A 19,064-nucleotide genomic window follows, 5' to 3' on the forward strand; every position below is an offset into this window, starting at 1 on the left:
ATGGAATCTCGTGCTGGTACCTGGCCCAGAGGAGGCGATGGAAGGCACCGCGTGGTTTACTGTGTCTGCTCAAGTCACCTCTATCGCTGGTGGGCTGCATTACAGAGGCCCACAGCAAATGACAGGCTGTCATCTCGTCCAGTTTTGGGTGACTGTTTCCACCGGAGTAAATTGGTTTTTGAACAGCAGAGATACGGGGTCCAGTAAGTAGAAAAGACTTCACGACTGTGCCGGGTGCTTGTGTATAAAGTCGAGCTTGACAAATAGAAGGCACTTACTGGGAAGAAAATGAGTCAGGTTCCCAGGAACTTTTTGTTACTATGGCAACAGAGTATTTAGCCAGTCCCGCTTTGGCTAGTGTATACTATAGTAGTGAGGAATGTCAACTGTTATGTCTTGACTGCTTATTAGCTCATAAAATGCCCCAGTTTACATACTAATTGTTGCTGGAGAAGAGAACCCCATTTTAAAATAACCCAGTCACTCATTTCTTGGTACTAAGCCACTTTGGAGCGTTAGCAAAAAACAATAATTAGTGTAATGTGAGCTCTTAGCCTTACTGGTGCTGGGCAACTTCTCATTTAATCCTCACAGCTACACTATAAGGTCATCATCCCATTCTACAGATGAGGGAGTTCAAGTCTAAGCGTAGTTAGGTAATGCCCAAGTTCTGGGAAGCTGGTGGAACCAGGATGTGGCTCTGGGTCTGATTCCTAATTCTTTCTCCTTTACCATTAATCTAGGATTATTCATTTCTTTAAATCAGAAGAGGCAAAAATACAAGAGTATTCTTCTACCTCAAAACTATTGACATTTAGGGGCCAGATAGTCATTTACTGGGGTTTCCCAGATGGCGCTAGCAGTAAAAAATCCACCTGCAAATGCAGGAGACCCAAGAGATGTGGGTTCAATCCCTGAGTCGGGAAGATCCCCTGGAATAGTAAGTGGTACCCACTCCAATATTCTTGCCTGGAAAATTCCATGGGCAGAGGAGCTTGGTGGGCTAATAAGTCCATGGGGTCACAAAGGTCAGACACGACTGAGTGAGCACACAATCATTTATTTGTTGGGGGTGGGGGAGCCGTCCTGTGCATTTTATTAGTAGGATGTTTAGCAGCATCCCTGGTCTGCCCACTAGATAGATGCCTGTGGTACTCACCCCCGCCACCTCCCCGGTTCTGCCACATGTTGCCTGGGGAGCCAAGCGGAAGAACCAGGGAGGAATTTAGCCAACGTCATGTCTTCCTGGAAAGCAGCAGGCCTTCCGTCTCCAATGCCACCACCCTTGCAGACTTCAGGAGTTCCTGGGAAGTTTTTTTTCTGTGTCTAGTGTACTCAGAGAGCTGTGGCACTCCTTGCCAAGATCTAATTTTAGAACACTTCCATTGCCCTCCAAAGAAACCTTCTGTTATTGATTTCTGATTCATTCCAGCGTGACTGGACAACACGCATGGGCTGATTTCATTCCTCTTTGAAGTCTGTTCTGTGGCCCCTGGGGTTTCCTGGAGGACAGTTTGTGTGCCCCTGAGGAAAAGCGTGTTCTGTGTGGTCGACTGGAGAATTCCATGGAGAAGCGTGAGGTCTAGTTGGCTTTCAGGGTCGCTTCTGCCTCCTGTTGCCTTGCCCATCTGTAGCCTCATCATTCTGTCCATTATTGAAAATGGAGCATTGAAGTCTCTAACTCGTATTATTTACATGTCTGTTTCTCCTTTCAGTTCCGTTGGTTTTGCTTCGTGTATTTTCTGGGTCTGTTTTTTGGTGCATATAGTATGTCTTCCTGATTTCTTTGTCTTTAAGAATACTTTTTATCTTCAATCCTATTTATTTGTCTGAGATGAGTGTAGTCACTCTAGCTCTCTTGATTTTGGGTATATTAAAAAAAGAAAAAGAAAAAAGCCTCCTGGGTTAATCTAATGTGCAGTCAGGATTGGGTGTCCTTGCTCTTGGAAGATAAATAAGAAGCTGAAGATTGATGTTCTGTCTTTAAAGTCAGCCCAGGGCTACCAGGAGATAATATCCATGGGATTATGTGATTACTGAAAGCATCATAGAAACCTCTGGATGCCTCAGTGAAAACCTTTCCTGGAGCAAGATTTGGGGTGGGTTAAGTACTGTTATTTTGGAAACAGTTGCTTTCAGGTTACCTCATGACAGACAGAGAATGTTCTCTTGCTCAGCCTTTCAGAGGAGCCAGAGGCCACCTCCCTGTCTGTGCCCTGTTTTTTGTTTTTTAATTTTGACCATGCCACTTGGTATGTAGGATCTGAGTTTCCCCCTCAGGGATCGAGCCCCCTCCTCCTGTGTTGGAAGCCTGGAGTCTTAACCCCTGGACCACCAGGGAAGTCCCCAGTGTGTGCCCTGCCGACACCACCCAACAGAGGGTCACCCCTGCTGCGTCTGAGTGAGAGTCCTGGGCTCTGTGGGTGTCACACCACGTTTAACCCTCACGTCATAGACCTTTCCATGGGGCTCTTCGTAGGCATTATTGCAACAATTAAGGAGACAAGCCTCTGAGTTCCAGGGTTGCTCTGGATGTGGATGTGTTACTGTGGTTGTTCAGTTGCTAAGTCGTGCCTGACTCTTTGCAACCCCATGGACTGCAGCACGCCAGGCTTCCCTGTCCATCACCAACTCCTGGAGCTTGCTCAAGTTCACGTCCATTGAGTCGGTGATGCCATCCAACCATCTCATCCTCTGTCGCCCCTTTCTCCTTTCGCCTTCAATCTTTCTCAGCGTCAGGGTCTTTTCCAATGAGTCGGCTCTTCGCATCAGGTGGCCAAAGTATTGGAGCTTCAGCATTAGTCCTTCCAGCCAATATTCAGGGTTGATTTCCTTTAGGATGGACTGGTTTGACCTCCTTACAGTGGCTGTATGGGGAGGAGCAAGTCAGAGGGGCTGTCAGACACTTACTTCTGGAAAGCTAATGAGTAATAAGCTTCCTCTTCCCAAATCTGAGGGTAAAGACTATGCACAGCAATGAGGGGCTTTTAAAAAGGGAAACTTCACAGTTTGTCAGGGGTCCTGAGGGCAGGTGAGGATGAAGGCTCTCAAAAGCAAAACCTTCTTTTGGCAAAGATGATTGTCACTGCCTAGCAAGATGGAAGGTGATGAAGAACAGACTCTTCTTTATTCATTTTTATTCAAACAGTTTTTAATCAAAACTGTCTTTGATTCTCACATCACCTCACTTTTTTTTTTTGAAGTATTCTTTTTAAGGTGAAAACTATTCTATCTGTATCCGTTCCCACATCTGTTCTTAATCCCAGGGACTCTGATCATTGTCAGGAAGTTTTTCCTCTAAGGATTGAAAAGCCTCCGGAGGCTAAGTTATCTGACCCACATTTAGTTAGTATCATTTTTGAGCTGTTTTTTCCTCTCAAGGTTTGTCTCTAGAAGAATCGGTTGGGGATGTCTTGGTTTCCTGCTTATAGATTCTCTGGAATTTGCATGCCAGCACCTTTCCACACAAACATATGTTTATACACAAATGTACATGCATTATTAGTAGCCAAAATAAGTAACCTGATAGAACCTTTAGGTTATAAACTAATGTCCTGATCCCAAACATGCTAACTTCTTTTTTGCCCCTTCACTGTCATTTCAAATAATAAGATTATTCAAAGGGCAGTGGCAGGCAATTCAAATTCCCTCATCGTTTAGTGCCTTTTCCCCCGCTAAAAGCCCAAAGAACATTACAGACTTGGCTCTCTTCAGTTCCTCTAGGGCTTTTTGGGAGTGGGGAGGATGTTTCCTTGACTTACAGAGCCTCGTAATATTCTTGTGAGTCCATAAAAATTTTCTTTATAAAAAGCAAATCTGAGACTTCAGTTTTTTTATAAAAATGTCCACCGGCTCCCAGGATAGGTGTCCAAACTCCTGCCTGTGTCTCTCCCAGCCTTCCCTTCTGCCATATTCTATGTTTTGGATATGCTGGCTTCTCCCAAATCTCGCCACAGACCGCATCCTGTCTCCGTTCAATCATTTCTTTTGCCTAGCATGCCTTTCCGTCTTCTTTTTCACCCACACACGCCTCCTGATTGTTCGTGTTGCTGTGGTTCCGTCGCTACGTCGTGTCCGACTGTTCGCAACCCCGTGGACTGCAGCACACCAGGCTCCTCTGTCCTCCACTGTCTCCTGGAGTTTGTCAGATTCGTGTCCATTGGGTCCATGACGCTATCTAACCATCTCATACCCACATGTGATTCTTCAGACCCAGGTAAAATAGCGCAGCGTTGTACGGTGCTCCCTGGTCCCCTAGGTTGGGTGGGCTGTATTCTTTTTTCTAAATTTGTCTTGGACTCGGGCCATCCCCCACATATTTTTTTTCTTATAGTTGATGCACAGCGTTTCAGGTGTCCTGCAAAGTGATGCAGTTCTACTTTCATATGCATTATATTGTTTTTCAGATTCTTTTCCCTTTTCCCTTATCAGATTCCTGCTACCTATCTCATTCTATTATTACAAGGTATCGATATAGTTCCCTGTGCTGTATTCCCTCGTTTATTTTCTATATAGTAGTAGGTATCCATCACCCACATGTTGACTGAGAATGAACTGCTGGGCAGAAGTGTTTGAAACTAATAGTAATAATTATAATAATAGCAATCGCTAATGCTGTGTGATAATACTCGACAATACAGTCTAACACTAAATACTACATACTAGTGTATTTTATAGTGTAATATCAAATAATAGTAGCTAATATGTAATATATATGATAGTAGCTAGTAGAATATGAACTATCATAGCTAATAGCATGTTCCAGACAAAGTTCTAAGCAATTATTTTCTTGTCTCATTTAATCTCCTTAACAGCCCAGCAAGGGAGGTACTGTTCATATCACTGTTTCCTGATAAGGAAATGGAGGCAAAGAGAGGTGAAATATTTTCAGTACATCACATAGCGGTCCCAAAGCACTTGATTCAGTATTTGAACCCAGGCAGGCTGACATGCAACCCTGCATTAACTGTGTATTAGTGTTGAACAGAGAAGGCGATGGCACCCAACTCCAGTACTCTTGCCTGGAAAGTCCCATGGACGGAGGAGCCTGGTGGGCTGCAGTCCATGGGGTCTCGAAGAGTCGGACACAACTGAGCGACTTCACTTTCACTTTTCACTTTCATGCATTGGAGAAGGAAATGGCAACCCACTCCACTGTTCTTGCCTGGAGAATCCCAGGGACGGTGGAGCCTGGTGGGCTGCCATCTATGGGGTCGCACAGAGTTGGACATGACTGAAGTGACTTAGCAGCAGCAGCAGCAAAGTGTTGAAAGGTAAATGCTTATACAGGTTATATAGTTCTTATCTTATCTCATTGTAGTTATCTGTTTATTGTCCTTTTTTCCCTCCTCTTCTAGGCTAGTGTTCTTAGTGAGGGACTTCTGCTAGCTAGAAGAAGTTATGTTTGATTCTCTTTGCGACCTTTGCATCCTATGTGTGCCACAAAGAGACTTTAAGAATTAATGTTAGTATGACATTACTTTTAATTAACATTAATTAAGAATTAATGTTAGTGGAACCAATAACTAAAGAGTAAGACCTTAGTTGGGCTTCCCTGGTGACTCAGTGGTAAAGAATCTGCCTGCCAATGCAAGAGACTCAGGAGTTTGATCCCTGGGTCGGGAAGATCCCCTGGAGTAGGAAATGACAACCCACTCCAGTATTCTTGCCTGGAGAATCCCATACAGAGAGGAGCCTGGCAGGCTACAATCCATAGGGTCACAATGAGTCGGACATGACTGAGCATGCATGCACATATGCACAAGGACTTAGATGGCATAATTATTACTATGGTTTTCATTTGACTTTTTTCAGGATCATCCATATATGTGAAGAAGAGCAGTTTGTAGAACCAGGAACCATGTTAGGGAAGGGAGAATATTATCAGATTCCCACTAGACATTGCATTAGACTGTATTCTCCACATGCAGAATCTCACATTGAAACTGTGCTGTCTTAATGTCCCCTTTACTGGTGGGGTTCTGAGACTGGTGGACGTTAAGTAACTTATCCATGGTCCCAGCTATCATGTGGCAGAATTGGGATAGAAACTCAGACGTTCTCTACCCTAAGCTCTTCCGACCTCTTTTGTTGTTGTTCAGTCATTCAGTCGTGTCTGACTCTCTGCGATCCCATGGACTGCAGCGCGCCAGGCTTCCCTGTCCTTCACCAACTCCCGGAGCTTGCTCAAGCTCATGTCCGTTGAGTCGGTGACGCCATCCAACCATCTCATCCTCTGTTGTCCCCTTCTCCTCCTGCCTTCAATCTTTCCCAGCATCGGGGTCTTTTCCAATGAGTCGGCTCTTTGCATCAGGTGGCCAAAATATTAGAGCTTTAGTTTCAGCATCAGTCCTTTCAATGAATATTCAGGGTTGATTTCCTTCAGGATTGACTGGTTTGATCTCCTTGCAGTCCAAGGGACTCTCAAGAGTCTTCTCCAACACCACAATTCAAAAGCACCAATTCTTCGGCACTCAACCTTCTTTATGGTCCAGCTCTCACATCCGTACATGACTATTGGAAAAACCATAGTTCTGATTATATGGACCTTTGTCAGCAAAGTAATATCTCTGATTTTTAATACTGGCTAGGTTTGTCATTTTTTTTCCCCTAGGAGCAATCGTCTTTTAATTTCATGGCTGCAGTCACCATCTGCAATGATTTTGGAGCCCAAGAGAATAGAGTCTGTCACTGTTTCCATTGTTTCCCCATCTATTTGCCATGAAGTGATGGGACTGGATGCCATGATCTTAGTTTTCTGAATGTTGAGTTTTAAGCCAGCTTTTTCACTCTCCTCTTTCACCTTCATCAAGAGGCTCTTTAGTTCCTCTTTGCTTTCTGCCATAAGGGTGGTATCATCTGCATATCTGAGGTTATTGATATTTCTCCTGGCAATCTTGATTCTAGCTTGTGTTTCATCCAGCCTGGCATCTCTCATGATGTACTCTGTGTATAAGTTAAATAAACAGGGTGACAGTGTACAGCCTTGACATACTCCTTTCTCAATTTTGAACCAGTCTGTTGTTCCATGCCCAGTTCTAACTGTTGCTTCTTGAGCTGCATATAGGTTTCTCCAGAGACAGGAAAGGTGGACTGCTATTCCCACCTCTTTAAGAATTTTCCACAAGTTGTTGTGATCTACACAGTCAAAGGTTTCAGTGTAGTCAGTGAAGCAGAAGTAGATGTTCTTCTGGAATTCTCTTGCTTTTTCTATGATCCAGCAGCCGTTGGCAATTTGATCTCTGGTTCCTCTGCCTTTCTAAATCCAGCTTGAACATCTGGGAGTTCTCAGTTCATGTACTCTTTGAAGCCTAGCTTGGAGAATTTTGAGCATTCCTTTTTTAGCATGTGAAATGAGAGCAATTGTGCGGTAGTTTGAACATTCTTTGGCATTACCCTTCTTTGAGACTGGAATGAAAACTGACCTTTTCCAGTCCTGTGGCCACTGCTGAGTTTTCCAAATTTGCTGGCATATTGAGTGCAGCCCTTTCACAGCATCATCTTTTAGGATTTGGAATAGCTCAGCTGGAATTCCATCACCTCCACTAGCTTTGTTTGTAGTGATGTTTCCTAAGGCCCACTTGACTTTGCACTCCAGGATGTCTGGCTCTAGGTGAGTGATCACACCATTGTGGTTACCTGGGTCATTAAGATCATTTTGTACAGTTCTTATGTGTATTTGCCACCTCTTCTTAGTATCTTCTGCTTCTGTTAGGTCTATACCGTTTCTGTCCTTTATTGAGTCCATCTTTGCATGAAATACCCCCTTGGTATCTCTCATTTTCTTGAAGAGATCTCTAGCCTTTCCCATTCTATTGTTTTCCTCTATTTCTTTGCATTGTTCACTGAGGAATGCTTTCTTGTCTCTCCTTGCTATTCTTTGGAACTCTGCATTCAGATGGGTATATCTTTCCTTTTCTCCTTTGCCTTTTGCTTCTCTTCTTTTCTCAGCTATTTGTAAGGCCTCTTCAGATAACCTTTTTGCATTTCTTTTTCTTGGGAATGGTTTTGATCACTGCCTGCTGTACAATGTTACGAACCTCTGTCCATATTTCTTCAGGCACTCTTATCAGATCTAATCCCTTGAATCTATTTGTCACTTCCACAGTATAATCATAAGGGATTTGATTTAGGTCATACCCAAATATCCCCAAGGTTATATACCTCCTATTCTTGTTATAAAAGAGGAAATGTTTATCTATATACTACCCTGCGTAACGTAGACAGACATTGGGAAATAGCTATATAGAGCAGGGAGCTCAGCTCGGTGCTGTGTGATGGCCGAGAGGGGTGGGGTGGGGGATGGCAGAGAGGGGATATATGTGCACATAGAACTGATCCACTTTGTTGTGCAGCAGAAACTAACACAGCATTGTAGAGCAATTATACTCCAGTAAAAGAGACGTTTAGAAAGAATTTCTATTTGAATTTTCTCGCAACGCTGTTTCAACCAAATGCCCTCTTTCTGTGTTCGTAGTCCAGTTAGCGTGTGGTCTTTTGCTCTCTCCGCTCCCCAGTGTGTATCTCTGAAACAGCCAAGATGGCATTTTAAGAAATAACACATTGCGATATCTGATCAATACAACAGTGGAGTCCACCCGAGTAGTCATGTGGAGCTGAACTGCTGGAACAAGCAAAGGGCATTTTGCTCAAGCAATAATGAATCTGCAAAGACTTGCATCCCCAGGCCTGAGTTTGGCTTGCTGGGCTGTTTGTCATGTGCATTTGGACTACAATAAAAGACCTGTTTCTCTCCCTCCCGGACTTCTTAGAGAATCCAACAATATATTGCTTTTTAAATGTCTGTTATTTTTATGAGGCTGTTTTTGCTTTCTCACCCCCAGCCACGAAGTCTTTTTTGACTTTTAAAGGGAACCACAGTTTGACTTTTTACAGAATGAACCAGCAGACTGAATATAGCAGCAACTGCAGATCCATTAGTTTCTGTAAAGTTTTTAGCTAGTGATGGCCACATGTGGGTATTTACTTTGGGGGCTATGGAGTGTGTGCAATGACTCAAGTTGTGTGAATTTTATAATTTGATTTCTTTTCTAATTTATACTTTACTGTAGGATTTATAATTCCCACACCTTTCGTGTGAGTGGAATAGCACCTATCTCATAGCACATTCCTTATGAGAAATAGGGTTTTAAATTGTTTTTAATTAAAGAAACAGTACTGGGTACTTTTACTGACATGAGAAGCAAGTTCATTCTGACCCCCTTGCATTTCTTCTGTTACTACACTGTTCCTGGGCTTCCCAGGTGGCTCAGTGGTAAAGAATCTGCCTGCCAGTGAAGAAGACTTGGGTTCGATCCCTGGGTCAGGAGAATCCCCTGGAGAAGGGAATGGCAACCCACTTCAGTATTCTTGCCTGGGGAATCCCATGGACAGAGGAGCCTGGTGGCTACAGTTCATGGGGTCACAAGAGTCGGACACGACTTAGTGAGTAATTAACAGCACTGTTCCTGCCTCCCGGCCTTTGCACATGCGGTTCCCTCCACTCGGAACAGCCTTCCCTCCACAGTTCCCCAGCACTGAAGGCTCATCCATGGCATAGATATCTCCTATGTATCCTCTTTGAGGAATGACAGAGTTTGTGAATTACTCTTAGTGGAATGCATAACTAAGACCTTAACTACCTGAGCATCACATCAGTTTGCACCTGGGCTGTGTGTCTCCGCGGAGGCTGACTGTCCTTTGAGAAGGCTTTTCTGACAACAGCTTCTTCCCCAGTTTGAGATTAGGTGTCCTCTAGCTCCCCCATCAGAGCACTCACGGCACTGCATGCAGAGGCTCTGACCAGCCTGCCAATTCCCCCATCAGTTAGAGAGTGCTGTTGAATCTCCACGCAACTGACTCAGGGCCTGACAGATAGTACGATGCTCAGAAATATTTTGTTCTTTGCCAAGAGAGGGCAGTAAAAAAAAGTGTTGGCCCCTTGAACTCTGTTTTGTATTGTGCATGGGTGAAGTGTAAATCCTTAAAAAATGGATAGACCTGGTTAAGAGTTTAAAAATTCTAAAAATTCTTTTTTTTGTGTGTGTGTGTGTAAATGACTGTGTTTGAATATGAGCTCACAGCTTTTTTAAAAAAGAATTATTTATTTATTTGGCTGCCCTGGGTCCTGCGGCACGCCAGATCTTCAGCTGCATCATGCGGACTCTGAGTTGCCGCATGTGGGATCCAGTTCCCCGACCAGTGAAGCTCTGTGACTCTTTACTGGGCCCCAGATGTTACCCGCAGGAGGATGGGAGTCTTTGCCCTGAGAGGGTCACAATCTGGTGACACCGGGACATCTCTTGGTTCCCCTCTCTCATTCTGACATGATCTCCAAATACTGGTCTGAGGGCTGTGGCCTTCCTGCATTTTGGATGCTAACGCAGCTTTTCCTTTAGGGCGGTGGTGAGTAGGGGTTATTGCAGATTTGTTTATGTCCTTTCTGGTTTAAAAAAAAGTTGACAATTTTGTTATTCCTTCATCCACTTCCACCTAGTTTAAAACAAAAAAAAGTTTTATTTTACTGATCCGTGAAGTCCAGAGCTGTGACAGTCAGGCTCTGAAAGGAAGGGGAGGGCTCAGATCAGGAAATAACCCAGCCCCCTGGGAGCCCCCAGTCCTGTCTTGCTGCAGGTGAAAGCTGCTGCTTTGGAAAGTTCACAGAGCAGGTCCTTGAAGCGCGGTGGATTCAAGTGTTCAGTGGGATGGAGTCACCCTACCGGCCTCTGTCAGGCAGGTTTAGGCACAGGGAATCGTCTGCTTCTGCCAGGGTCTGCTGAGTGTCTTGCTGAAATCTTCCCTTCATGGAAATGGGGGCAAGCTGGGGACAATCAGACTTTGTCCGGGACTCCCCTGAGCCCCCCAGGGGGCCAGGCAGGCAGGGAGCTGTTGTCAGCCTCGGGCTTCTCTCTGAGCCTCTGCCAGACACTCGGCAGGCCGCCCGTGATCCGCTCTGTGGTTGCCTGAGCAGACGTCTGCCGGTGCAGATGTAAATCATAGCAGGACTTGCTCCCTGACAGAGAAGGTAGCTGAGCATCACTGACAAGGCAAGGAGTCTCAGTAGTGGTTCCTGAAGATGGTGCAGGGCCAGGGCCAAAGAGCTGGTTAATCGAATGGTACCTAATTCACCTACAGCGGTCATTCTCTGTCTAGTCCTTTGGAGCTGGGCTGGGCCCTAAAAGTATGTAAGGAGGCAGGAGAATAGATGTCAGTTCAGTTCAGTCGCTCATTCGTATCTGACTCTTTGCGACCCCATGGACTGCAGCACGCCAGGTCCCTGTCCATCACCAACACCCAAAGCTTGCTCAAACTCATGTCCATCGAGTCTGTGATGCCATCCAACCATCTCATCCTCTGTTGTCCCCTTCTCCTGCCTTCAATCTTTCCCAGCATCATGGTGTTTTCTAATGAGTCAGTTCTTCGCATCAGGGGGCCAAAGTATTGGAGTTTCAGCTTCAGCATCAGTCCTTTTAGTGAATATTCAGGGTTGATTTCCTTTAGGATTGACTGGTTTGATCTCCTTGCAGTCCAACAGACTCTCAAAGAATCTTCTTCAACACCATAGTTCAAAAGCACCAATTCTTCGGCGCTCAGCTTTCTTTATGGTCCAACTCTCACATTCATACATGAATCGATAATTAAAGTTTGAGCCTTGACGCTGTTGATCAGCGGTATCAGGCACCTTCATTTCTGGGCCTCAGTTTTCTTATCTGTAAAATGGGTTTTGTGAGAAGTAAATGGACCAGTAGCTATAAAGCATAGAGCACAGTGCTCAGCCCAAACTCAGCATTCACTCAATGAGAGCTGTGATTACCCAGCCCAGTCTCTCCTTTTCTAGGATCATTAGTATATTCAGTGAGTATTGATTAGGTGCCTATGATAGCCACTGTATATTCATACTCCTTGAAGAGTGAAGAATGAGGGCCTTCCCTGGTGGTCCAGGGGCTAAGACTCCAAGCTCCCAATGTAGTGGGCTCAGGTTTGATCCCTGGTTAGGGAACTAGATCCCACATGCTGCAACTAGAAGTTCACATGCTGCAACTAAAGATCTCACATGCCACAACGAAGATTGAAGGTCTCCTGTGCCGCAACTAAGACCCAGCACAGCCAAATAAATAATAAGCAAAATAAATATTTTTAAAAATAATAAAAAAGAAAAACAATAGAGAAATAAAGTTTAAAAAAAAGTGATGAGTTAAAGTGTCCAAGTGTGTGTGTAAGTGCATCAAACAGCTCAGCACAAAGCCAGTGGCTCTCCTCCTGTGCAGGAAAGAAGAGCAGAATAAGGGCTAACGTGCCTGAGGCTGGGGGTCGAGGTTGCTACTGTAGCCACTGGCTCAGGAGGCTTTAGTCAGGTGGAGTGAGGCTTGCTGACCCCTAAGAGAAAGGCTTTCCAAGCAGAGGGTGCGGCAGGCTGCACAGGGCCTCAGACGGGTGCTGGGAGGCCAGCATCGCTGGAGCACAAACATTGGGCATCAGATGGGAGGGCTTCGTTGGAGCTGCCTGATACTGTGATGGGAGTTGTAGGCATTCTTAAAGTGTTGGGACGGCACTGATGTTTTGAATAGGCACCCACCCCCTGTAGGGATCCAGTCTCTTTAGTCTCCGGTTCATCCTTCCTATTCTTCTTTTGCACAGATAAGCCAATGCTTGAATGCTTTCTTAGACCCCCTTCTTTTGCTATATGGAGGGCATAAAGTACTATAGATACTGTTTTGCACTTTGCTTTTTTCACTTAACAGTATATCCTGGAGATCACTTCGTATCAATTCATAGATATGAACTCCATAATGAACTCCTTAAACTTTGATTTTTCAGAAAAAGAAATTTAACAACCCAAAGATTAATTTTAAAATCCCGTAAGCCCAGTGATGCTGCTGCTGCTGATAATAAGTAGCATAAGCTCTACCATTAAATGAGCACCTCCTCTGTGCCATGCTCTGGGCTGAGCATTTTATATAGATTATTGCACTCATTCCTTCCTAGAGCCCAGTGAGATTTACATACTGGGGAGGAAACTGAGCTCGGTAATTTTTAGAAACTTGCCCAGGTCATGAAGACTAGAACCACATTTGAACCCAGGACACCCTCCTAAGTTTGTGCTTTGTGAAGAGCACACTCTCACCATTCTAAAGTATTTTCAGGCTAAAACAAAGCCATGTGGGTTTTTAAAACCTAGACACATCCCAGGCCTTAAAACCCTGTTGATCGTGTTTCAGCTGCTGCCAAAGTTGGCATGTTACTGATGGCAGGAACATGAAGGTAATTTACTGCTTGTTTACTCCAAAGAAATGGCCCTTCCTTCTTGAGGACCATAGGTCCTGCCTCTAGACAGGAGACAGGAGGGATGCTAGGTGGGGCCCACTACCCAGGATGCAGCAGTACATCCCATCTCACCTCGTAATCGCAAGCCACAGCAGCCAGCCCCGCTGATGGGAAAGCGCGTTGCCCCGCAGGGCTGTTTGGTTAGCAGGACACTCCATCAAGCCTGAGTCACAGCAGTTTCTGTTAAAACTGTTTGTGCAGCAGGAGTGGAAGAAGGATTTCTTTGAGCAGGAGTCTGGCTTCTGTTGTGAGAAGTGACAGCCGCTGGCAGAGGGGCAGTACAGCGGAGTTGGTTGAGAGCGTGGCTTCTGGGTTCGGAGTGCCAGGGGTCTCACACCAGCATCAGATTTTCGAGCCGTGTAACCCTGGGCAAGTCACTTCACCTCTTCAGAGCATTTCTGTGATGTGATATGACCTGTCTTTGTCAGGGGCTTCCGTGACCACGTTCAGTTTCTATGATTTGTCAGAAGAAATCAGAGAACTCAGCACACAGTCATACTGTGATTTATTACAGCGAAAGGAGACAAAGTGAAGCCAACAAAGGGAACAGGTGAAGGAGTGAAGTCAGAGGACAACAAGCCAGGATCTCAGAGTCCTTTCCCAAGGCAGTCACATAGGAGGCACTGAATCCCCCCAGCAACAAGTGTGATATGACATATGGCATGTTTTCTCCCCAGGAAGCTCATTAGAGACTCAGTGCCCAGGGTTTCTACTGGGGTCTGGTCATGCAGGCACCCTCTGCCAACATGTATCAAAATCCCAGACCCCCAGAAGAAAGGCAGGGGTTCAGCATAAATGCACTGTTTGCACGAATAGTTTGCATGAACAGTGAGCCATCCTCAGGAGAAACTGATGCGAACCTTCCCGCAATGCCAGTTCCCAGATGCCAACCAAGCGAGGGCCAGCTTTGCAAGCAAGCCTTTCTCAGGGTGGCAGCCTCAGGCCTCTTAGGTTAATAGCTCTTTTCTGCTCACCGGCCTATAGGGTGGTTGCTGGGTGGATAAATGAGATGATGTAGAGCTCTGGGCACACTGGCTGGTTAGTAAACACTCAGCAAGTGTAGACGATTACTGTGAGAGTCAGGATATGAATTCTGAGTGGTTCCTCAGCTCCTTAGAGCAAGCTCCATCCATCATCCATCTACTCACCCATTCATTCCTTTGTTCGGCACATTTTGATTGCGCCTCGCTGGCTCAGGGGTGGTGTCTGGGCTCCTTGGGACTTTGGTAGCAGTGTTTGAGTCACCCCCTTCCTGGAGGATGATGCATGGGGGTTTCCATCCTGGCTGGGTTTTGGAGGTGGGTGCTGGTGGTAAGAAACTCTGGGAATGTCAAGGTAGATGTGAAAGGACCCTGTTGCACCCTACAAGTTAGCAGCTCGGGTATACGGTGCTGAGAAAACTTATCCTCCTGACGTCTCGCTTGTTTATCTCGTTTGTCCTCTTGCAGCCAAGGCTAAGTCGAAATGCGGCCCGACCTTCTTCCCGTGTGCCAGCGGCGTCCACTGCATCATCGGCCGCTTCCGGTGTAACGGGTTTGAGGATTGTCCAGACGGCAGCGACGAAGAGAACTGCAGTAAGTGCTGGGGACCCTCCGTCCTGGCCGCTCTCATCTTTGGGCTTCTTGCACCACAGCCTAGGGCCTTTTCTGTTGTTACCTAGAATCGACTCGTTACCACTTCTTCCTTGCGTGTATGTGCAGAGGCTCAGCTATCAGGGTCTCTGCTACGTGCACTGGGCCTGGAGCGTAGCTTGTTTTCAGTTCTGATGATTGCTCTGAGAATGAGGGCGTGTGATCTCCATCCACAGATAAGGATGTGAAGCACAGAGGGGTCAGTGGATTCATCCAGAGTCACACAGCTTATCAGGAGCAGAGCCAGTTCTAGGCCCATTCCGACTCTCATCTGATTGACTCTCCCACTCATCACCCCCATGCTTAGGTGCTTGCTTTCCTTCTCACTTTGAATTCTTTAAAAAAAAAAAAAAGATGTGTATATATTAACAATATACACACTATAAGAATCTCTTCTCTCTTCAGTTGTTAAGTTGTACCTGACTCTTGTGACCCCATGGACTGTAGCCTGCCAGGCTCCTCTGTCCATGGGATTCTCCACGCAAGAACACTGGAGCATGTTGCCATTTCCTTCTCCACTCTAAGAATATGCTCTTGCAAGTTGCCATATGATCCAGCAGTCCCGCTCCTGGGCATATATCTGGAGAATATTCTAATTTGAAAAGATACACGCACCTCAGTGTTCATAGCAGCATTATTTACAGTAGTCACAACATGGAAGCAGCTACGTGTCCATCCAGAGATGAATGGATAAAGAAGATGTGGTATATCTACACAGTGGAATATTACCCTGCAACAGAAAAGAATGAAATAATGTCATTTGTAGCAAATACTGGTGGACTCAGAGATTATCATACTAAGTGAAATCAGTCAGAAAGAGAAAGACACATACCATACAGTATCAGTTATATGTGGCATCTAAAATATGACACAAATGAATTTGTTTACAAAACAGACTCACAGACAGAAAACAAACGTGGTTACCAAAGGGGGAAGGGGGGCATAAATTAGGAGTTTGGGATTGGCACATACAAATTACTGTATATAAAACAGATAAATAACAAGATCTTACTGTATAGCAAAGGGAACTATATTCAATATTTTGTAATAAACCATAATGGAAAAGAATATGAAAAAGAATATATATGTATATATATATATGAACCATTTTATTGTACACCAGAAACTAGTAAAACATTGTAAATCAACTATACCTCAATTTAAAAAAAGAATATGCTCTTGGAAAAATATCCAAACAGTAGAGAGCTAAAGTTTTCCTTGACTTATGACCACCCCTGCCTCTTTTTCCTTGCTGTATAATATTCCACGGCATCAGTAGACACACACACACACACACACACCTCCACTTGTTCTGTCTAGCCCACCTGCCTCTTGGCAGTCTTGATGTTGAAGCCCGCCTCACTGCTCCTTGGTCTGGACCCATGCAGTCCCTTCCTTGTCAGCATCTCTGTGTCCGGATCCACACTCAGCAGCTTCAGTGACCGTCACGTGCGCCTTCCCCGCCTTTCACCCAGCACTTGCTCTGTACCTGCTGCTGTTCCCTCGGGTTACTGCTCAGTTTATCCTCCTTATTTTTCCCTGAAAGATTTAGTTACTGGTTGGCTATGGATGGATTCACATGTTTACTTTCTGCACTTAAATATTTTAATGACCTTTTTCGCTTCCAATTATTGCAAAAGTTGCAGAATATACTGGGTTCGTTCACCCTCCTGCTCTCCACCCAGGCACTCCTTCCCAATACAGTCTCTCATTTTGTCAGCAAAAAAAAAGTTGTAAAATACAGAAAAGTATAAAGAGGAAAGCAAAACTGCTTAGAAAAAAACCCTGTTAATATGTGGGCTATTTTGTGATAGTCATCCCCCACTCCATCTATGTGTCTGTCTTCTCTAATATGCTTAATTGAGATGTCCTCTTTATTGTGACCATTTTCTCATGTTATTAATTTTTTTAAAACTAAAGTTTTAATGACTTTAGTGTTTGTTTTGATAAACTGATTTTCTCTTACCCTGTTGCTTCTATTTTAAGTCTTCAAAGAGGAGAGTGACTGTCTCCTGTGTTCTTTATGTCTTTCCGGGGAACAATCATTGCTGTACCCTCCCGAGAGGGACACAGAGTTTATAACTCTCCCCGTGTGCCTTCTGTTGCCTGATTTCATCTCCTGAGTCTCAAGTGGCAGAGCTATGGCAGAGCTGCTAGGTTGTCGAATGGAAGTGAAGTGGCTGAAACCCACCTTAGCCAGGAGGGTGCACGTCATTAACAGGGTCAGGGGCCTGGCTGAGCAAAATGACTTTGGGGCTGGGGTCTGGCCTCAGATTTGTGTTCTGCACTAGGGAAGCACAAGTTGGGCGTCTTACATAATCTGCTTGCACGGTGGTTTTTCCTCTCAAAGGGGGATACTGACAGCCTTTTTCCAGGTTTGTTGTGAGGATTAGATGAGATGATATCTGAAAAGTGCTGAGTGTGGTGGCTAGCCAGAGAAATTAACTTTAAAAATGCAAAGTTACTTAAAGCAAAGCTGAGTGATTAAGGGGAAGACCATGCCTATTAGGATTTTGCCTTTGGTTTTGAATGGCTAAAGACATAGTTCTTTTTATACACGCATACCTCTGAGATACAGCGGGCTTGGTTCCAGACCACAACAATAAAGCAAATGTTGCAATAAAGTGAGTCACATGAATTTTTTGGTTTCCCAGTGCATATAAAAGTTATGACTACTCTATGCTGTAGCCTCTTAAATGTGCATTTGCATTCTGTCTGGGAAGAAAAAGCAATACACCTACCTTAATTTAAAAACACAGAACAAAAAATTTTAAAAGTAACATCAAAGATTACCTATCACTGATCACCAGTAACAAATATAATAAAGGAAAAGTTTAAGTTACCGAAATGTGACACAGAAATGCAGAGTGAGTAAATACTATTGGAAAGACGGTGGCCACAGACTTGCTTGGTGCAGGGTTACCGCACATCTTCAGTTTATTTTTAAAAAAATGCAGTATCTTTGAAGTGTAATAAAGTGAAGCTCAATAAAACGAGGTGTGCCCATGTTTTACTTAGCCCTTTTGTGAGTATCTGCCTGGTCTCAATTTTCTAGCGTCCACAGGAATCTTATCATCTAAGGGGGGGGATTCTTTTTATATATTGTCATGTATACATACATTTTAGAGAGGAATCCAATGGCAATAAAAGCAGGTGTGATGCATTATAGTATGTACATTCTAAATGCGCCATCCTGTGTACTCTCTGCCATAATTAAAGACCCTGTATCATTTAGATATTTGGATATTGGTCTTTAATAGTCTAAATGAGTAAATTATATCCATTATCTGCCATTTGAGAAGAGTGGTTCTGGTTCACTACTTGAAAACTGGTAAACGAAAGAATCAAGCATTTGTCCTCCCTTTTCGTACATGAATTGTGTTTCTGAGTAATTATAATAGCTTACTTAGGAAAGTTCTTTTTTTAATTGAAGAATATCAGCTAATAGAAGAAGGAGAGAATTAGAGTATGTCTGTTTTATAACCCTTAATAAAGAAATGGATCTTCAGTGGCTACTAAAACCATTAGATGAAAAATTGATAGGGAGTTTTATAATGGATTGGATCTGGCAGAAAAGTTCTGAAACCAGCAGTCAATCTTCTCACAGATGGCTTTGAATCAATATTACACCGTAGAGTGGTAAGGAGTGTAGAAACCTTATCACTTTATGGATCTCTTTATATTATAGTTGTATAGATAGTAATCTGCATACTTAAAAAACCCCAAAAGACAATGTGCTAATTCTTCCTTTAACTTTTCCAATATATTTTAAAGAACTCCAGAGGAGAAGACTCGTCTATTATAAATACTTACCCAGATATTTACCATTTTGATTGCTCTTCCTTGATTCGTGTTGTTCCAAGTTTTTTTCTTGTATCATTTTCCTTCTGTCTGAAGAACTTCCTTTAGCAATTCTTTTAAAGCAGTACTGCTGGCGACAAATGCTCTTAGCTTTCCTTCATCTGCGAATGTCTTTATTTTACCTGCTTTCCTGAAGGATATTTTTTACTGCATAGAGAATTCTGGGGTGACAGTTCCTTCCTCTACAGCCCTTTTAAAATGTTGTGCCACTTCCTCTGGCTTCTCTCATTTCCCGTGAGAAAGTTGCAG

At 44.2% G+C, this 19,064-nt stretch overlaps 1 protein-coding gene and 2 long non-coding RNA genes across 8 annotated transcripts in view; 1 reads left to right on the top strand and 2 right to left on the bottom strand.

Annotated features, from left to right (window-relative positions):
- Nucleotides 1-19,064, top strand: part of LDLRAD3 (low density lipoprotein receptor class A domain containing 3) — a 263,153-nt gene that overhangs the window by 105,361 nt on the left and 138,728 nt on the right. For all 6 annotated transcript variants that reach the window (XM_043482557.1, XM_043482560.1, XM_043482561.1 and 3 more), the window contains one exon: nt 14,772-14,897. In XM_043482557.1, coding sequence (XP_043338492.1) covers nt 14,772-14,897 — 126 coding nt within the window. The remainder of the gene's footprint in view (nt 1-14,771; nt 14,898-19,064) is intronic.
- LOC122450300 lies at nt 11,505-15,418 on the bottom strand. Its single transcript, XR_006272095.1, has 3 exons — nt 15,374-15,418; nt 13,396-15,289; nt 11,505-11,708 (listed from the first exon to the last, which is right to left on the bottom strand). It is a non-coding gene; the product is annotated as an uncharacterized LOC122450300 (long non-coding RNA).
- On the bottom strand, nt 15,476-19,012 carry LOC122450299. Its single transcript, XR_006272094.1, has 3 exons — nt 18,768-19,012; nt 16,280-16,493; nt 15,476-15,684 (listed from the first exon to the last, which is right to left on the bottom strand). It is a non-coding gene; the product is annotated as an uncharacterized LOC122450299 (long non-coding RNA).

This window comes from Cervus canadensis, chromosome 11 (assembly GCF_019320065.1).
Source record: "Cervus canadensis isolate Bull #8, Minnesota chromosome 11, ASM1932006v1, whole genome shotgun sequence".
NCBI classification, from domain to species: Eukaryota; Metazoa; Chordata; class Mammalia; order Artiodactyla; family Cervidae; genus Cervus; species Cervus canadensis.